This window comes from Crinia signifera, chromosome 9 (genome assembly GCF_055691185.1).
Source record: "Crinia signifera chromosome 9, ASM5569118v1, whole genome shotgun sequence".
In the NCBI taxonomy this organism is placed as follows: Eukaryota; Metazoa; Chordata; class Amphibia; order Anura; family Myobatrachidae; genus Crinia; species Crinia signifera.
This window is the reverse complement of record NC_139225.1, coordinates 78520664-78538581: the sequence shown is the minus strand read 5'-3', so window position 1 is coordinate 78538581 and position 17918 is coordinate 78520664. Positions and strand designations below refer to the sequence as shown.

At 38.9% G+C, this 17918-nt stretch overlaps 1 protein-coding gene across 2 annotated transcripts in view; it reads left to right on the top strand.

Moving 5' to 3' along the window:
* The window catches only part of LOC146035694 (vascular endothelial growth factor receptor kdr-like), a 235107-nt gene extending 217850 nt beyond the window's left edge, over window positions 1-17257 (top strand). Inside the window, exons 30-31 of one of the 2 annotated variants that reach the window (XR_014460700.1) lie at window positions 10635-12424; window positions 12505-17257. Coding sequence is in view for 1 of the 2 variants with exons in the window: in XM_083159281.1 (XP_083015407.1) it covers window positions 10635-10833 (199 nt within the window). In the remaining variant the exon portion in view is untranslated. Of the gene's footprint in view, window positions 1-10634 lie in introns of both variants that reach the window. The other variant, XM_083159281.1, reaches the window with a different exon arrangement.
* The last annotated feature ends 661 nt before the right edge of the window (window positions 17258-17918 follow it).

The window sequence follows — 17918 nt, the reverse complement described above, 5'->3', positions numbered from 1 at the left end:
GTGCTTATTACATTGTGTAGTAACCATTGACCATTTTAACCTACCTGACATGACAGGTGTGAATGGAGTCCTTAAACACCCCCACTATCCACACCAGTCCGAAGCATGGCAAGCGAACGCATTACGCGTCCTCCTGACCTGTTCATACCCCCACTTTTCACATTGGCGTGGAGCTGATTTCTTAAAGTGTGGCGAGCGCAGCGAGACACCGAGCCCGTAGCGTGGCAAGCGGACGCGGAATACATGTGAAGTAATCTGCGTACCCTCGCGGGGCTCGCTGCGCTCACCACGATTCGGGTTCGGTGGCTCGCTGTGCTCGCCCACTTTATAAAATCAACTTCACGCTGACGTAGATAGTGGGGGTATGAACATGTTGGGAGGATGCGTAATGCGCCCCTGCGTGGAGCGCGCTGCACTTGCAACGCATCAGACTGGTGTGGATAGTGGGGATTTGAAGTGGAGGCATTTGCCTGTATGTAACATTGTTGTGCAGGAGTCTTTCACGCTATCGAACCCCTAATCCCGTCGGCAGTGTTCTGTACCCTACCGCAATACTTATTCAGACGCCCATTTCCTTCCCAGTGTGCGTGCGTATGTAAGTGACTTTAAAGTCATAATAATAGATATAACCAAGCGCAGGGCACTAGTGACGGTCCCAGCTTCCGTTTAGGAGGGATACTCAGCCCTCACAGAATACAAAAAACATATACACCAAGTAAACGGCGCTAATGGACCACACTAATTAGTAATCAAAAAATGTATAAATTTATTAAAAATTAATTAAATGAAATATACACAACAATACAAACAATACCACCGGCCGGTAGAGCTATTAAAATGTGCACAATAATTTCTGGCCATAAAAAAGACAAGAAAAAAAGGCTTCTTTCATTAGGCTATGATGTATGCCTTAGACTCATTATTCCATTGCCTTTATAACTAGGTTTGCCCAATTAGGCTGCAGCATGAAGTGAATTTGAAGCTTGGTAACTTAAAATCCTCTCAATAGTTAGACAGTCCCAGAGAACTTTTTGCAACACTTTGATGGTTATAGATATTAACTGCAAGCGTGTTAGTCAGTCATACAATAAGGCTCAAATGCAGGGCAGCCTTTGAAATTGCTCCATATGAAAACTGCAGGTGCTCATTCATTCAAGCAAAGCAGCGTATTAGAATAAGGAATGGTAAGATACTTATGCTTTTCCGGCGAGTGTAGCACTTAGTTGCCCACAAATAGGTGAGGGTTTGCTGGCCTGAAGCGGGTCCCCAGCTGCTGGTCTTCCCAATTCTGCAGCTTCTTTCTAGGACTCCCGGCTCCGGCAGATGTCTCCCCAGCTCACGTGGTGTTTGGTTTGTTTGCGGAAGTGACGTTTGATGACGCGTTTCCCCGCCTTCTGGTCAGCGGCTTCATCAGATAATTTGTCACAGTACAGCTCCGTCTATTTGTACCTGCTCGCGCCGCCCATATGGGCGTGTGCGCGGCTGTAATTATACTCATTGTGCGGCAGCTCCGTATGTTTCTAACCAAGCCTCGTTTTCACTTCTATCATGGCTGTTTGAGGGAACCAAGCCTCGTTCTCATTTTAGTCACAACAAACTTTATTTCTTTTGTACAGCAACCAAGCCTCGTTATCGTGCCTGGTCTCCATTTCTATTTATACTCATATACGTGGCTCTGTTATTTAATACAATTTAATGATATCCGTTAGAAAATATACACATACGAAATAATGATACTAAAATCCGCCTAATCGCCATGTCAAGACATATATAATAAAGAAAAAACATGTACACATAGAATTTCATAATAATTCTATTTTCAAGAGGAGGGAAGGGGAGAGGGGGAGGAGGGACGGGATTCGCAGGAGAGATTGAAAGGAAGGGAGGTGGAGGAAATGCATTTGGGAGAGAGAGATAAAGTCTAGAGAGATAAGTATTTAGTGAAAGATAATTTTCCCTAACCGGTCAGAAAAATATATATATATATGGTAATCTGAATACACATATATTATCCATACTAATATAGTTAAAGTGGTTCCCGATGTTTCTTTTTTCATTATCATTCTTATTATGTATAGTAAACAGATACACTCACCCATATATATAAATAAAAATATATATATACAAAATAATAATAGCAAACAAAAAACAAATATATTAAAATTATCCTTGTCACGAAAATAAATAAATAAATAATATATGTATACATACTTTCATAGCCAGATAAAACATATTTTACCAAATTAATATGAATCTATCAGTAACCAATAATAACCAAGCAATAACAATTAGTGGCCCATAGTCCCAAATAGCCACATAATTATCAGCAATCATAATATTCCTATCGAATGACATAAGGGAGGTAAGCAGAAGATAGACATGCATATCAATGTATTCAGAGATACCTATTCAGAATATATACAATTTTTATTAACTCTTTTTTGTTGGAGATAGAGAGGGATACTGGTCCTATCCAAGTTGGAGTTGGGCCATTGAAAGTTCAAATATTATTCAGTTCTATGGTTTCGTTTAGACCATTAGGTATCATTGTCCCCAACTGGAAGATCCAGTAGGCCTCTCTTCTGCATAGCTTTCCAAACCGATCACCCCCTCTTTTTGTAGGTTTGATATATTCAATGGCTTTTACTGAAATATTATTCATGCATTGATTTTGACATTCAGAAATGTGTTTAGACAAAGGGTGTGTTCTGACACCGGTTATTATATTGCGTTTGTGCTCCATAAAGCGTGTGTGCAGACATCTTGTGGTGCGACCCACATATTGGAGGCCGCACCCACAGTTTATCAAATATATTACATAAGATTGTTTACAATTAATAAACTCTTTAATTCTATATACATTTTTGTTTGCAAATGAACTGAAGTCTACATTCTTTTGTTTTTCACTGTGTGCGCATGTATAACATCTGCTATTACCACATTTATGAAAACCTATCGGCAGTTTTTTAAGCCAGTCCGTTTTGTCAACTTTCGCATCTTCCTGTTTTTCTCTACTGAAGTGACTACACACTAGTTTGTTCTTAAGATTATCTCCTTTTCTAAAGATTACTTTATTCCTATCACCCAAAATTTCCTTTAGTAGGTCATCTTGTTTCAAAATGAGCATATTTTTGTTTATAATTTTCTGTATTTCTTTAGCACAATTGTTATATTGAGTCACAAACGAAATTTGTTTGTTTTCTATTTCTATTCCCACCTTCTTTTGTTTTCTCTTTTTTGTTTTGGTTTCCATAAGCAGTTTGTTTCTTTCCATTTTGTCTACTTCGTATTTTGCCCCTTGGACAAGGTTAATTGGATAACCCTGTTCCAAAAAGGTCCCTACCAAGTTTTGCGATTGTTTGTGAAAAGCTTCATCCGTAGAACAATTACGCTTCAGCCGAATAAGCTGGCTTTTTGGTATGTTGTCTTTCCAGACTTTAGCATGGGCACTGTCATATTTTAAATATCGATTCTGATCGACTGGTTTTACATACGTTTGTGTTTCTATCTTATTGTCTTTCACAGCGAGCGCAATATCCAAGAAGTTGATAGTGGTGGTACTGTGAGAACTAGTAAATTTTAAACCAAAGTCATTTGTGTTAAGACTATCAGTGAAGTGATTAAGTGATAATTGATCCCCATCCCAAATTATAAACAAATCATCAATATACCTGCCATAGAGGACCAGACTCCCCCCGAGCCCGCTCCCCCACACATGTATGTCCTCAAAGGCACCCATGTATAGGTTTGCGAAGCTCGGGGCGAACCTGGTCCCCATGGCAGTCCCCCGTGTCTGTAAATAATAACGTGAATCAAAAAGAAAATAATTGTGTTCTAAAATAAACGTGATTGATTGAATAATTAAGTCACGTAGAGGGTCTGAGAGTTCCTCATCATTTGTCAAAATTTGTTTAATTACTTCCACTCCTTTCTTTTGAGGAATGTTGGAATATAATGCCTCTACATCACATGTGAGGAGATGGTATCCCTCTTTCCATTTAATCTCATTGATTTTGTTGAGAAAATGTTTTGTATCTCTTATGTATGATCTCAGGCCCTCTACGTGACCTTGTAAAAAGTGATCAACAAATTGTGAAAGATTATTCGTGAGGGACCCTACACCTGAAATGATAGGACGACCAGGGGGTGAAACAAGTGATTTGTGAATTTTAGGCAAATAATAAAACGTGGAAGTGACGGGGTGCATGGGGAAAAGGAAATTAAAAGTCTCCTTGGATATTGCGCCCGCTGCCAGAGCTTGGTCTAACATATCTCGCAGTTCGATCTGATATCTAGCTGTGGGGTTGCCGTCCAGACGCCTATAGAAATCGGAATTATCCAGTTGTCTATAGCATTCTGTTGCATAGTCTTCTGTATTTAGGACGACAACCCCACCGCCCTTGTCGGCCGATTTAATAGTTATGTTTTTGTCCGTGTAGAGACATTTTAGTGCCTTACGTTCTTTTGGGTTCAAATTGTCTCGTGATCTTTGGGAATCTGCTTTTTTACACATATTATTTAATTGATCCAATGTTATCTTGTGGAAACTTTCTATGAAAGGCCCTTTAAATTGAAGGGGGTAGAAATCTGATTTTCTTCTAAATTTTGAAGTTCTTTCATAATCATATGTTTTAACAAAAGAAGAGGGATTTGCACTATTTTGATCCGATTCGTTTTGTAGGGACTCAAGAATATTTATAGCACCTAAATCTTCAGTATTTAGAATTATCGGGGATTTTTCTTGGGTGTTATTTTTATTTTTCAGAGCTTTGTACGCAAAGTAACGTTTCCTGCTCAAGTTGCGTGTGAATCTATTCAGATCCACAAACAGCTTGAACATATTCGGTTTTGATACTGGGGCAAAATTTAGCCCTCTTTCAAAAGAAAGAAACAAACTGCTTATGGAAACCAAAACAAAAAAGAGAAAACAAAAGAAGGTGGGAATAGAAATAGAAAACAAACAAATTTCGTTTGTGACTCAATATAACAATTGTGCTAAAGAAATACAGAAAATTATAAACAAAAATATGCTCATTTTGAAACAAGATGACCTACTAAAGGAAATTTTGGGTGATAGGAATAAAGTAATCTTTAGAAAAGGAGATAATCTTAAGAACAAACTAGTGTGTAGTCACTTCAGTAGAGAAAAACAGGAAGATACGAAAGATGACAAAAAGGACTGGCTTAAAAAACTGCCGATAGGTTTTCATAAATGTGGTAATAGCAGATGTTATACATGCGCACACAGCGAAAAACAAAAGAATGTAGACTTCAGTTCATTTGCAAACAAAAATGTATATAGAATTAAAGAGTTTATTAATTGTAAACAATCTTATGTAATATATTTGATAAACTGTGGGTGCGGCCTCCAATATGTGGGTCGCACCACAAGATGTCTGCACACACGCTTTATGGAGCACAAACGCAATATAATAACCGGTGTCAGAACACACCCTTTGTCTAAACACATTTCTGAATGTCAAAATCAATGCATGAATAATATTTCAGTAAAAGCCATTGAATATATCAAACCTACAAAAAGAGGGGGTGATCGGTTTGGAAAGCTATGCAGAAGAGAGGCCTACTGGATCTTCCAGTTGGGGACAATGATACCTAATGGTCTAAACGAAACCATAGAACTGAATAATATTTAAACTTTCAATGGCCCAACTTCAACTTGGATAGGACCAGTATCCCTCTCTATCTCCAACAAAAAAGAGTTAATAAAAATTGTATATATTCTGAATAGGTATCTCTGAATACATTGATATGCATGTCTATCTTCTGCTTACCTCCCTTATGTCATTCGATAGGAATATTATGATTGCTGATAATTATGTGGCTATTTGGGACTATGGGCCACTAATTGTTATTGCTTGGTTATTATTGGTTACTGATAGATTCATATTAATTTGGTAAAATATGTTTTATCTGGCTATGAAAGTATGTATACATATATTATTTATTTATTTATTTTCGTGACAAGGATAATTTTAATATATTTGTTTTTTGTTTGCTATTATTATTTTGTATATATATATTTTTATTTATATATATGGGTGAGTGTATCTGTTTACTATACATAATAAGAATGATAATGAAAAAAGAAACATCGGGAACCACTTTAACTATATTAGTATGGATAATATATGTGTATTCAGATTACCATATATATATATATTTTTCTGACCGGTTAGGGAAAATTATCTTTCACTAAATACTTATCTCTCTAGACTTTATCTCTCTCTCCCAAATGCATTTCCTCCACCTCCCTTCCTTTCAATCTCTCCTGCGAATCCCGTCCCTCCTCCCCCTCTCCCCTTCCCTCCTCTTGAAAATAGAATTATTATGAAATTCTATGTGTACATGTTTTTTCTTTATTATATATGTCTTGACATGGCGATTAGGCGGATTTTAGTATCATTATTTCGTATGTGTATATTTTCTAACGGATATCATTAAATTGTATTAAATAACAGAGCCACGTATATGAGTATAAATAGAAATGGAGACCAGGCACGATAACGAGGCTTGGTTGCTGTACAAAAGAAATAAAGTTTGTTGTGACTAAAATGAGAACGAGGCTTGGTTCCCTCAAACAGCCATGATAGAAGTGAAAACGAGGCTTGGTTAGAAACATACGGAGCTGCCGCACAATGAGTATAATTACAGCCGCGCACACGCCCATATGGGCGGCGCGAGCAGGTACAAATAGACGGAGCTGTACTGTGACAAATTATCTGATGAAGCCGCTGACCAGAAGGCGGGGAAACGCGTCATCAAACGTCACTTCCGCAAACAAACCAAACACCACGTGAGCTGGGGAGACATCTGCCGGAGCCGGGAGTCCTAGAAAGAAGCTGCAGAATTGGGAAGACCAGCAGCTGGGGACCCGCTTCAGGCCAGCAAACCCTCACCTATTTGTGGGCAACTAAGTGCTACACTCGCCGGAAAAGCATAAGTATCTTACCATTCCTTATTCTAATACGCTGCTTTGCTTGAATGAATGAGCACCTGCAGTTTTCATATGGAGCAATTTCAAAGGCTGCCCTGCATTTGAGCCTTATTGTATGACTGACTAACACGCTTGCAGTTAATATCTATAACCATCAAAGTGTTGCAAAAAGTTCTCTGGGACTGTCTAACTATTGAGAGGATTTTAAGTTACCAAGCTTCAAATTCACTTCATGCTGCAGCCTAATTGGGCAAACCTAGTTATAAAGGCAATGGAATAATGAGTCTAAGGCATACATCATAGCCTAATGAAAGAAGCCTTTTTTTCTTGTCTTTTTTATGGCCAGAAATTATTGTGCACATTTTAATAGCTCTACCGGCCGGTGGTATTGTTTGTATTGTTGTGTATATTTCATTTAATTAATTTTTAATAAATTTATACATTTTTTGATTACTAATTAGTGTGGTCCATTAGCGCCGTTTACTTGGTGTATATGACTTTAAAGTCACTTTGATATGCGTGCATCTTTCAAATCTTTTGATGGCCAGCGATCATTGAAAGATGTGGGAGGTTCCCCCTGCCCTGAGAATGGATGTTACTGTGTAACATCCATTCATAAACCCCTGCGAACGAGTCGCCCTTGCGAATGGGTGGTGCCAGCTACCCATTCGCAAGGTGGGGTTTGGTGGACTCGCAAGGCTGCAAATTCTCAGCCTTGAGAATCAACCAGAATAACCCCCATACGAGTCTATTTAGCTATGCTTTACATTACAGTATGCAAAGGTTTCTGTATGTTGTTTTGTGTTTTGAAGCTAATTGTAGTGAAGAAACCCATTGCTTTTGTGGTATACACAATTCTTATTATGCAATATTGAAAACATTAATGAACTTGAATAAATTGTGAGTTTACTGTAAAAGCAGTAAGCTAAAATAAATGTATTCACACTGGGTCCAAAGGCTACAACAGAGAAGTAACTGCACGAGCTGAGACAATATTACTCAGGAGTTCAGCATTATAGGGAGAGTTCTGAGACATTTACCCTGGATGTATTTCAGACAAAATCCCTACTTGACAGTAAAGCTTTTTGTGGCTCATTACTTTGCATTGTCAAACATGGACTGTTTTATTTGTAGTTCTCCTTCCAGATCCTGCTGTTCTTATGGCTTGTGCGGTATTTCTTTTTTATGCCTGGCAAACTAACCAAGATTTAGGTTAGTGGATGTGAGAGCCAACCAAAATGAGCCCAAAACCTGATATTTGCAGAAATGTCCAACAAATGAATCGGATTTAAAGAATGACAAATAGAGAGTTTGTTATCATGCAATACAAAGTAGAAGGATTTGGCTTTAAGAAAGCAATAAAGCAGTCATCATATGCTCAATATGTCCTTACTGCTTAGTACAGTATTTGGTACTTGTGTATTATCACGGCGCCCCCGATTTCCATCGCAGGTCATTGTACAACCAAAAATCGCATCGCATGCGATATGATTGCATGCGATGCGATGTGACCGATTTTAAGTCGCACATGCACCCAGATGCCTAATTCCTATGTTAAATGCCCCCCAGACCCGATTTTAGATTGTACACCCACCCTGATGGGTAATGACTATGTTAAATGCCCCCCCATTGTTAACGCCACCCCACTATCAACGGCAAACCGAAACGTGGCGAGCGCAGCGAGCCCGCGAGGGGCGGCCGTACGCATCCTCCGACCTTTTCATACCCCCACTATCCACGTCGGCGTGGAGTTGATTTTATACAGTGTGGCGAGCACATGCGTAATACTTGTGAAGTTATGCACGTCCCCTCGCACGGCTCGCTGCGCTCGCCACGCTTCGGGCTCGGTGGCTCAATGCGCTCGCCACAATATATAAAATCAACTCCACGCCGACGTGGATAGTGGGGGTATGAAAAGGTCGGAGGACGCGTACTGTTGCCCCTCGCACGCTCGCTGCGCTCGCCACGCTTCGGGTTGGCATTGATAGTGGGGTGGCGTTAACAATGGGGCAGGGGGGGGGCATTTAACATACTTATTACCCATCAGGGTGGGGATACAATAAAAAATCTGGTCTGGCTGGACATTTAACATTGAAATTGTGTTGCATCGCATCGCATCGCATGCCATTATAATGGCATGCGATGCGACATTAAAATTGTACACTCTGCGCGGGAAAAGCCTCAAATCAGTCCCATCGCATGCCATCGCATACATTAATTTGTGGTATGCGATGCGATGGGCGCCGTGATAATACACAAGTACCCATAGTATTTATATGGTAGATAAGTGATGTTTAATAATTTTATCAAATAATTGCCATGTGCTTTATGTGTCAAATGCCTATGTGATTGTTCCAGTGTAGTGCCAAGCAGTGCTAGCTTATGGAGTCTGGGGCACTTAGGACATAAGGAGGCTTGTCCCCACTCCTCTGGCACTCCCCCTCTTGTCAGGCTGCCCTTCCTCGTGCAGGCAATGCCAAATTTGTAATAAGCGTGCTTTTTTTACAGTGATCGTGGCTGAAAAACGTACACTTTTCATGGATCTTAGGTATTAGACCGGGTTTGTTTCACCAGTAACAATTGTATAGGCCTCATAAAGAAAGACTGTTCCTCTTACTTTTGCAAAAAGCATATCGGGATCAATAATATTGGTTTCTTAATATAAGTAACCACAGCTATATATAATTAATTATGCTGCTCCCACATGAAATTTAATTCAATGGTAAAACAAAAAGAAAATATAGAGAGCGCACTGTGTTGATCCAACAATTTATTATATATAAAAAATAATATAATATAGATATAAAAAACAATTTATAATACACAAAACCATACATAAATACACAGTTAAAAACAATAGTACACTACGATATCCAGCATTATTGATGGGATGTATAGTATGACCAATTCATAAGGTCCCATCAATTGATGTAAAGCAGCTCTGTATAAATGTCTATAAATTAGACTTGAGCATCCTAGCTCCTTAAATTCAATGGCCTTTATTACAATGTATCAGATTCCAAAGGATGTATAGTTACCAGTCCCGCTAGGCTCTGTGAGGTCTCAGACAGGAGATGAAATGGATGGGGGGGTTTCCACTGTTATCCGCTGACAACCGGCGGGGCTCAGTTGTGCTGAGAGCCACCGTCGGGAGCAGATTGTCGAGGTCAGATGTAGATGACGCTTGGATTCTTCTGACGTCCACTTCAACCGGCGGGGCTCAGTTGTGCTGAGAGCCAACCGTCGGGAGCAGACCGTCCGTCCCCTGTCTGCCTGTGCCCTCTAGATGTTAGCTGAGGGAAGAGAGCTCACTCACCGGCCTGATGACGTTCACGCTGTAGAGTTCGCCGCAGGTCACTCACAGCGGGCAGCCAAATTTGCAGTAAGGCTGGAAACCAGTTGGATGTTTGAATATAAGGCTGGAGCTGGGTTCAGGTAAATATTTGCCGAGCAGTGCTGGATGTATGACAGGCTTTTTTTTTGTTCCTCTTACTGTCTGACCAAATGAAGTAATGTGGTGTCGGGGATGGGAGCGCGCCTACTCAGATAGGGCCCTGAGACAAATAATAGCAGAGCTCTCTCTGGAGAACCATCACAAGTACTGCAACTCTGGCATAGGTATAACTGAGACATGCATTGCTTTTTTACATGTCTTATACTGTTCTTTATCTTTCAATAGGATGAAAACTGTAAGCAAAAGTAAGGAGTCTGTGCTGGGTGAGAATGAGAGGCACTGCGTGAAGTACCAGCCATCTTCCCAAATTGAAGAAGACCTCATGCTTGAAGACCTTGTCCTTTTGCCCATGGATCTAAATCTTGATTGTCACAGCCCACCAGATTATAATTCTGTTGTTCATTACTCAACTCCTCCAGTGTAGCCAAAGTGGCAGTGACCTATTTATTACTGGTCCACCTATCAGCTTGTTTTGTAATACAGACATATTTTACAGACACCAAACAGAACCATGACTGTCTGTCTGACTCTGCCAGAAGAAAGCACTGATACATGAAGTATCCTAATATCTCAAGTAACAGACATCTGCTCATTTGTTTGGAATACAAGATCTAGAACTGAATATGTTAACTGGCAGCAAGATGTAGGCATCTACTTGTAACTACACATATTCCCCTTTTACTAAGTTGTATTGCTGTGGTCACATTCTTGTCACATGGCTATCTGGGGTATAGCCAAAGCGTTACTGAATCCTATTGAGAGACGATAAGCTGTAACACAACCATTGGAAAACGGAAGACAAAAACTAGTCTGTTACAGTATAGGATTATAAGATGTAAAATATATATATATATATATATATATATATATATATATATAGACAGATATAGATATATATAGATATATCTATATACAGTTTATATATATATATGTATATATATATATATATAATGGAATAAGCATATTAAAACATGCTTTATGTTATCTGCCACTAAATCACACTACAATACAGTAACTAATAGATCTGTCAGATCATTAAGATATTTCAGGTATATGCCTATTACATATATTTTTATTATTGTTATTATTTGTATTAATGAATTGTGTTTTCTGTTTGTTGCGATATGCTTGATTACCAAGTGTCATATAAGGAACTAAACTGTGTTCATAGTGTTGTCTGATCTGAGCCAAAATGTATTTGTCACAGACTACTGTATCTCTGTGATGAAAGGGATATTATACCATTCCTAATTAGCAAACGATGGCCTACCCCAGCGACACTGGCCATATAGCCTGACACCACTGCATGTTTGGTCCCCAAATGATTTCATGGTTCTAGCCAAGGTCAAATGAATAGGAAGTTGGGTGTATGTGTCAATAAAGACAGCAGTTTGGATGTGCCTATAAAATGTAACACAACATAACCAACGGTTATGCATAATACATACGGTCTGAGAAAGGACAATGGGTCATATATTGTGTCCCTCAATACACAATGTAGCTACTTCCCAGCCTTGTGTAGCAGTTTTGCCTATGGGGTGGATAGTGCGTGTTGATTTTTCATGTTCTAGTAATGTGTTTGGTGGTTATTGCTGTATGTGCACCTCCTACACTGCAGCTTCTTTTATTCTTGTTATGACTAACATGTAACAATGACGGAAGGGTAATGTTCCTTGTAGTGTAGCAAATAACAAGCACAGGCTGGAGAGCAGCAGAGAGCCGCCAAGTGCTCTGCATAGTAATGATGATGCCTGGCTGCATGCATGGCACAGTGAGCGTCACTGCTCATGATACTGGTCAGAATTATGTATGTATCAGGTCCAGTTGTTAATATTTCCTGCTTGTGTGTTCCTCTAGTACCATACAGGCATACAGGCTCCTATACGTACATACAGGCTCCTATAGTGACGTACAGGCTCCTATAGTGAAGTACAGGCTTATATAGTGATGTACAGGCTCCTATAGTTACATACAGTCTCCTATACGTACATACAGGCTCCTATAGTGACGTACAGGCTCCTATAGTGAAGTACAGGCTTATATAGTGATGTACAGGCTCCTATAGTTACATACAGTCTCCTATACGTACATACAGGCTCCTATAGTGACGTACAGGCTCCTATAGTGACGTACAGGCTTATATAGTGATGTACAGGCTTATATAGTTACATACAGGCTCCTATAATGACTTCAGTGCTCCCAAGGGGGAAATTATCCACCGTTGAAAGATTTTTCCCCTGCTTGCAGTCCTGAGTGAGCCAGAACTCACTCAGTGCTGGGAAGGCCATGGGAGAAGGAGGCCACTGATGGCCCGCAGGGTGTCAGAACCGCAGGGTGTCAATCACTTTATGAGCAGCAAGCTAGCCTTCGCTTCCAGAGTCGCAGTCCATCACAATGGGGCTGAGTCAGCCCCATATTGGTGGTGATGCAACCTTAATGATAATAGGTTAGCTTGGTATAATCATTGCTGGTATGACTTGTGTGACTATCACAAAATATTATCAATGTAGCAAATAAGAAAGTATCTATATACTCTCCGGACCACCCAGATCATCAGGGGTTATTAGTGCGCCTTTATCTGTTTTTTAACCGTACCCGATAGGACAAAATGTTGCCTTTAAAGTATTATTAGTAGCTTTGTATCTGTACTAATATTTCACTGGTCATTACTTTGTAATTTAATTTTGTTTCACTGTCCCCTTCCCCTGATGTATAAAGTTTATACGATAAACATTTTAGAATCTTATAGAAATACTTTTTGAATTTTTTTGTCTGGTAACATGTGAAAGCAACAAATCTGGCTAAGCCTTCATCGCTACAGGGCAAGCCAAATACCCCCTAGCTTTTTCTTTTTTTTCATTAAACTTAATTTTATGCTTAATAACACATATTCCTTTTACAATACACTATAATAACAACAAACTATAAGCCAATCCTCTCAAGGATGTGCTTACGTTTTGTGAATCCTAACCACTCTAGTGTCATATAGCATAATATTATTTTGTGAAATGTAATAGACTGTTTTAAAGATGTCAGAATCATTTTGTTTCATTTCATTGTTGAATGCTAAATACGGACTATTTGGAAGTCAGTGGAATAAACTCCCTGCAGATATTCTGGGCACTGCGCTGAAAATATGATCAAAGAAGTGGGTCAAAGTTTATGCCATGGGTTTTTTTCCCGCCAATTTTTCCTTTTACAGTCAATTTCAGTTCTTCATTCCTCGTTTTTATATCTCCTGCACTGTCTTTGAATAGATTATGAAGACACATAGTCGCTATTATATCCCCATTTTATTGTGTCAATGACAAATGCTGCTTTTTAAAAGTTTTTTTTTGTCCGTTTTACTCATTCCTAAATGCTCCAGAATGTTGCACAGTCATCGTCTGATCCTTTAAAGCAGTGACATGTTCATTATTTTATTATTTACTGGGGCATTAAGTATTTGCTATTTTTCAGGGATCCCAAATTACATATTTTATCTGATAAAGTACATTGCATATTTGACAATGTGGGGGCCCAAAAAAATCTGGCATATCTGACAATTTGGGGCCCAAAAAAACTAACCCTGTTCTCCCAACTCATAGGTTGTGACCAGCTGAATATGGAATAATGTTGCAATCAACTAAATCTTTAGCGCATTTAAAGTCTATTGGGTTATGTCATCTAATTAGACTGACAATAAAAAGATGTCTTCATGAGGCTATTTTTGTCTCCCTGTGGATTGCATTAATGTAATAATTCTGAAGGACTAAGAAAAACCCCATTACAAATCTCCTAACACCTCCCTGACAGTCACATGACTTCCTGAATTGTGAATGCAAAATACAGTATCTTGTGTCACACAAGTTAAGCTCTTCCTTAAAGTCTCTGATAATCAGTTGTATACATTTAGCAAATATAAATCAGATTGACAGGTTGTCGTATGTTTTGTATAATTTCTCAGGGAGTATAACAGTAGTTAATTTTTGTATGCGTTATAAAAGGAAAAATCGATTGCCAGAGATTAAGGGAATCCTTCCCGTGCCTTAAAATGACTAGAATCATTGAAGGATGTGTAGAGCAAAAATAGCAAAACATGTTTTCTTGTTGTTACAGTAAATGCCTCCTATTAGCCACAATGACCAGGGTTTGTACAGTTACTTGCCAGTAAATCTGTGCATAGTTAGAATTAGTCAGTATCTAGATCAGTGGTTCCCAAACTGTGTGCATAGGCTCCCTGGGGTGCCTCGGGACACTTGCAGGGGTGCCTTGGGTTGATGGACCAGGATCAATTCATATTATTTATGGTCAATGTAACAGGCAAAACCAGTGCTTGTGGCTGCCAATCATAATATGTGGACAAACAGAAGCAAATCCTGTCCCTCACCACATAACTGTGACATATAAACACAATGTACTTAATTTAATATTTTTTTTCAGAATTTCTCGATAAGAAACATTTGGCCTAGGGGTGTCTTGAGAATATTTTGATGCTTTAGGGTGCCGTGATTCAAAGTTTGGGAACCACGGGTCTAGATTATTAGGATGGCATTGACATTGCTACAGAATGATACAAACATTGCTTGTGTTGTGAATCCAGCGCTCTGTGATGTTATAATGCATTATACATATATTGCAAGCAGTCATAAACATCAAAGCAATGTCATTTATTTCCAAGTACCATTTTCGCCACTTGTGCCTTAAGAAGTCTTCGCGAACTCAGTAATGTTTAATAAAACGATGATATGTAACTATGAAATGATATGTAACTATGTTTATTGCTGATTTTGCCGATTTTTTGGTGCAGGTTATTTTTGACACAGCAACATAACTAAATGAATGGTCATTGAAATGAAACTGTTACATTATAAATTGATTAAACATTGTGCTTATAATATGCCAATATGTTAATATGCAACTGCATACGTAAATGGACTCAACCAAAGAACTACAATAAACTGTGCAAGGTCCTGGACTGCAAACAAATGATCGTATTGACTGGAATTTTCCAGCTGTAAACTAGCAACATATGGTTTTATGCTGTAAATGTTGGTATCAGTGGTTACTTACCTTTAGAAATATATTTACACACTATTAACACTACCTGAAAAAGTCGCTGTTTAAACCTGATGGACTATTAATTCTGAAGTGCCACCACTTACGCTTAAGTGATTGGTAACATACAGTACAGTACTGTGCATACAAGTGTTTTGTGAAAGGTTTCCAGATCTATTTTGTCCTCTAGTACAATTGTGACCCTCAGCTGCAGTGCTAACATGACAAATCTACCTACCTATAGAAAATATAACTGCTACGTATATTGTTATCAGGTAAATCTGGCTTCTTTTTGTTGGTATGAGTTGATTATTATTTTTTTATTTGTTGTATGAAAGCTGTAAAAATATAAGAACGTGTCATGGACATGCTGTAGTCATGAGATCGATCATCACTATACATTTTCTGAAGTAACCAATGTAATGCAGTTTTAAGAGGAACATAATGCTCTTTCCACAGGGTTTATAAAAATGGTCATGGTTTGGTGAGAACAACTTACACACCACATGTGTGTATGTGTGTGTTATATACATACACACACAGTATGTACAGTGTGTGTTTGTGTGTGTATATATACAGCTGTGATCCCTCTTCATTGCTGTCGATAAAGACATAGTGCCCCATCCCTATTTCCGAGGATTGCATACCCCCTAAGTCTCCTACATCCCAAATTCTGAAACACAGAATTGATGTAGCCCACCTGGGATAGTGAAACCTTTGATTTTGTTTAATGCACAAGTTATAAAAAATATTGTATAAAATAAATTGCCTTCAGACTGTGGTGTGTGTATAATGAGGGCGAACCTTGTTGCAAAACCATGTGCACTGCAGGTGGGGCAAATGTAACATGTGCAGAGAGAGTTACATTTGGGTGCGGTGTGTTCAAACTGAAATCTAAATTGCAGCGTAAGAAGCAGCCAGTATTTACTCTGCACGGAAATAAAATAACCCACCCAAATCTAACTCTCTTTGCACATGTTACATCAGCCCCACCTGCAGTGCAGCATGTATTTGTCCAGTAAAGATGGAGTTTGCTTTTGCAAACCAACCAGAATCACCCCCAGTGTGTATATGAAGGATAAATGTGTTATGTGTTTAGACTTGGGTCCCATCCCCAAGACATTAAAGAAAGTCAACAGATTTGATATCCAAAATCTGTTCCTAGGCATTTTGGATATGGGAGATTCAACTTGTGTAAACACACACACACACACACATATATATCAGGACATCTACCTAAATAACTGACATCTGACATCGGAAAGAATTCACTTGGTACTTGTGTAGTTTCACGGCGCCAGCATGGCGCGTCTGAGTTCCCTTGCGGGGCTCGCTTCGCTCGCCCACTCTGTGGGCTCGGTGGCTCGCTACGCTCGCCACGCTATCTAAAATCAACTCCATGCCAACATGGATAGTGGGGGTATGAACTGGCATGATGTTGGCATGGAGTTAAGTTAGTTTATTTTAGATAGTTTGCCGAGCGTACAAACCGGAAGTAGCACGGCGCCATGCTGGCGCCGTGAAACTACACAAGTACCATTCACTTTATGCTGTTTTATTGTATTAATATTTGTTACTTTTTAACTGCAATGCCCATTGGGCAATTTTATAACAAAATGATTAGACTATGTGAATCACTGTGGAACATGTGTGAAACTTGTGACTGGAGGCTTGTGGCTTGATGTTGTTACACCACAAGCATTGGATTAAAGAATGTATGCACTGAAACTTTGTAAGCTTTTATATGTAGTAACAAATATGTATTTTATCTATTAATCTAAACAAATAAAGATTATATATTTATACAGTTATGATTGTTCTGCTTTTTCACAATTCAGTAACACTATAAATATCAGACTATGGAGTCCTTTAGTGCATGATCCTTTACAACCTTTAGTTGAGTTTTCTTTTCAGAGTATTCCATATTTCAAGTGACAAAGAATAAGATTACTCCTTAACAGAAAGTGCAAAATGCACATGGGGCCTTATTCTAGTTCACTCCTTTTGACAAAATCCTTCTTAGAGGGACAAAACCATGTGCACTGCAGGTGGGGCAGATGTAACTTGTGCAGAGAGAATTAGATTTGGGTGGGGTTTTACTTCAAAGTGAGATCTATATTGCAGTGTAAAAATAAAGCAGCCAGTATTTACCCTGCACAGAAACAAAATAACTCACCCAAATCTAATTCTCTCTGCATATTTTACATCTGCCCCACCTGCAGCGCCCATGGTTTTGTCCATCTAAGAAGGATTTTGTCAGAAAGAGTGAACTAGAATACGAACAAAGGAGGTAGGAGCAGATAGGGACTATGCTGTTTGTCATTATGATGGGATTTTTACTAGTGTTTATATATAATACATAGCAAGAAAACTTTTAAAAAGACATGCTTACAACGCAATGCACACATTTAATCTTGAACTGACCAAAATGACAAACTCATTCCTTTCCTCTTACTACTTACCCATATTATC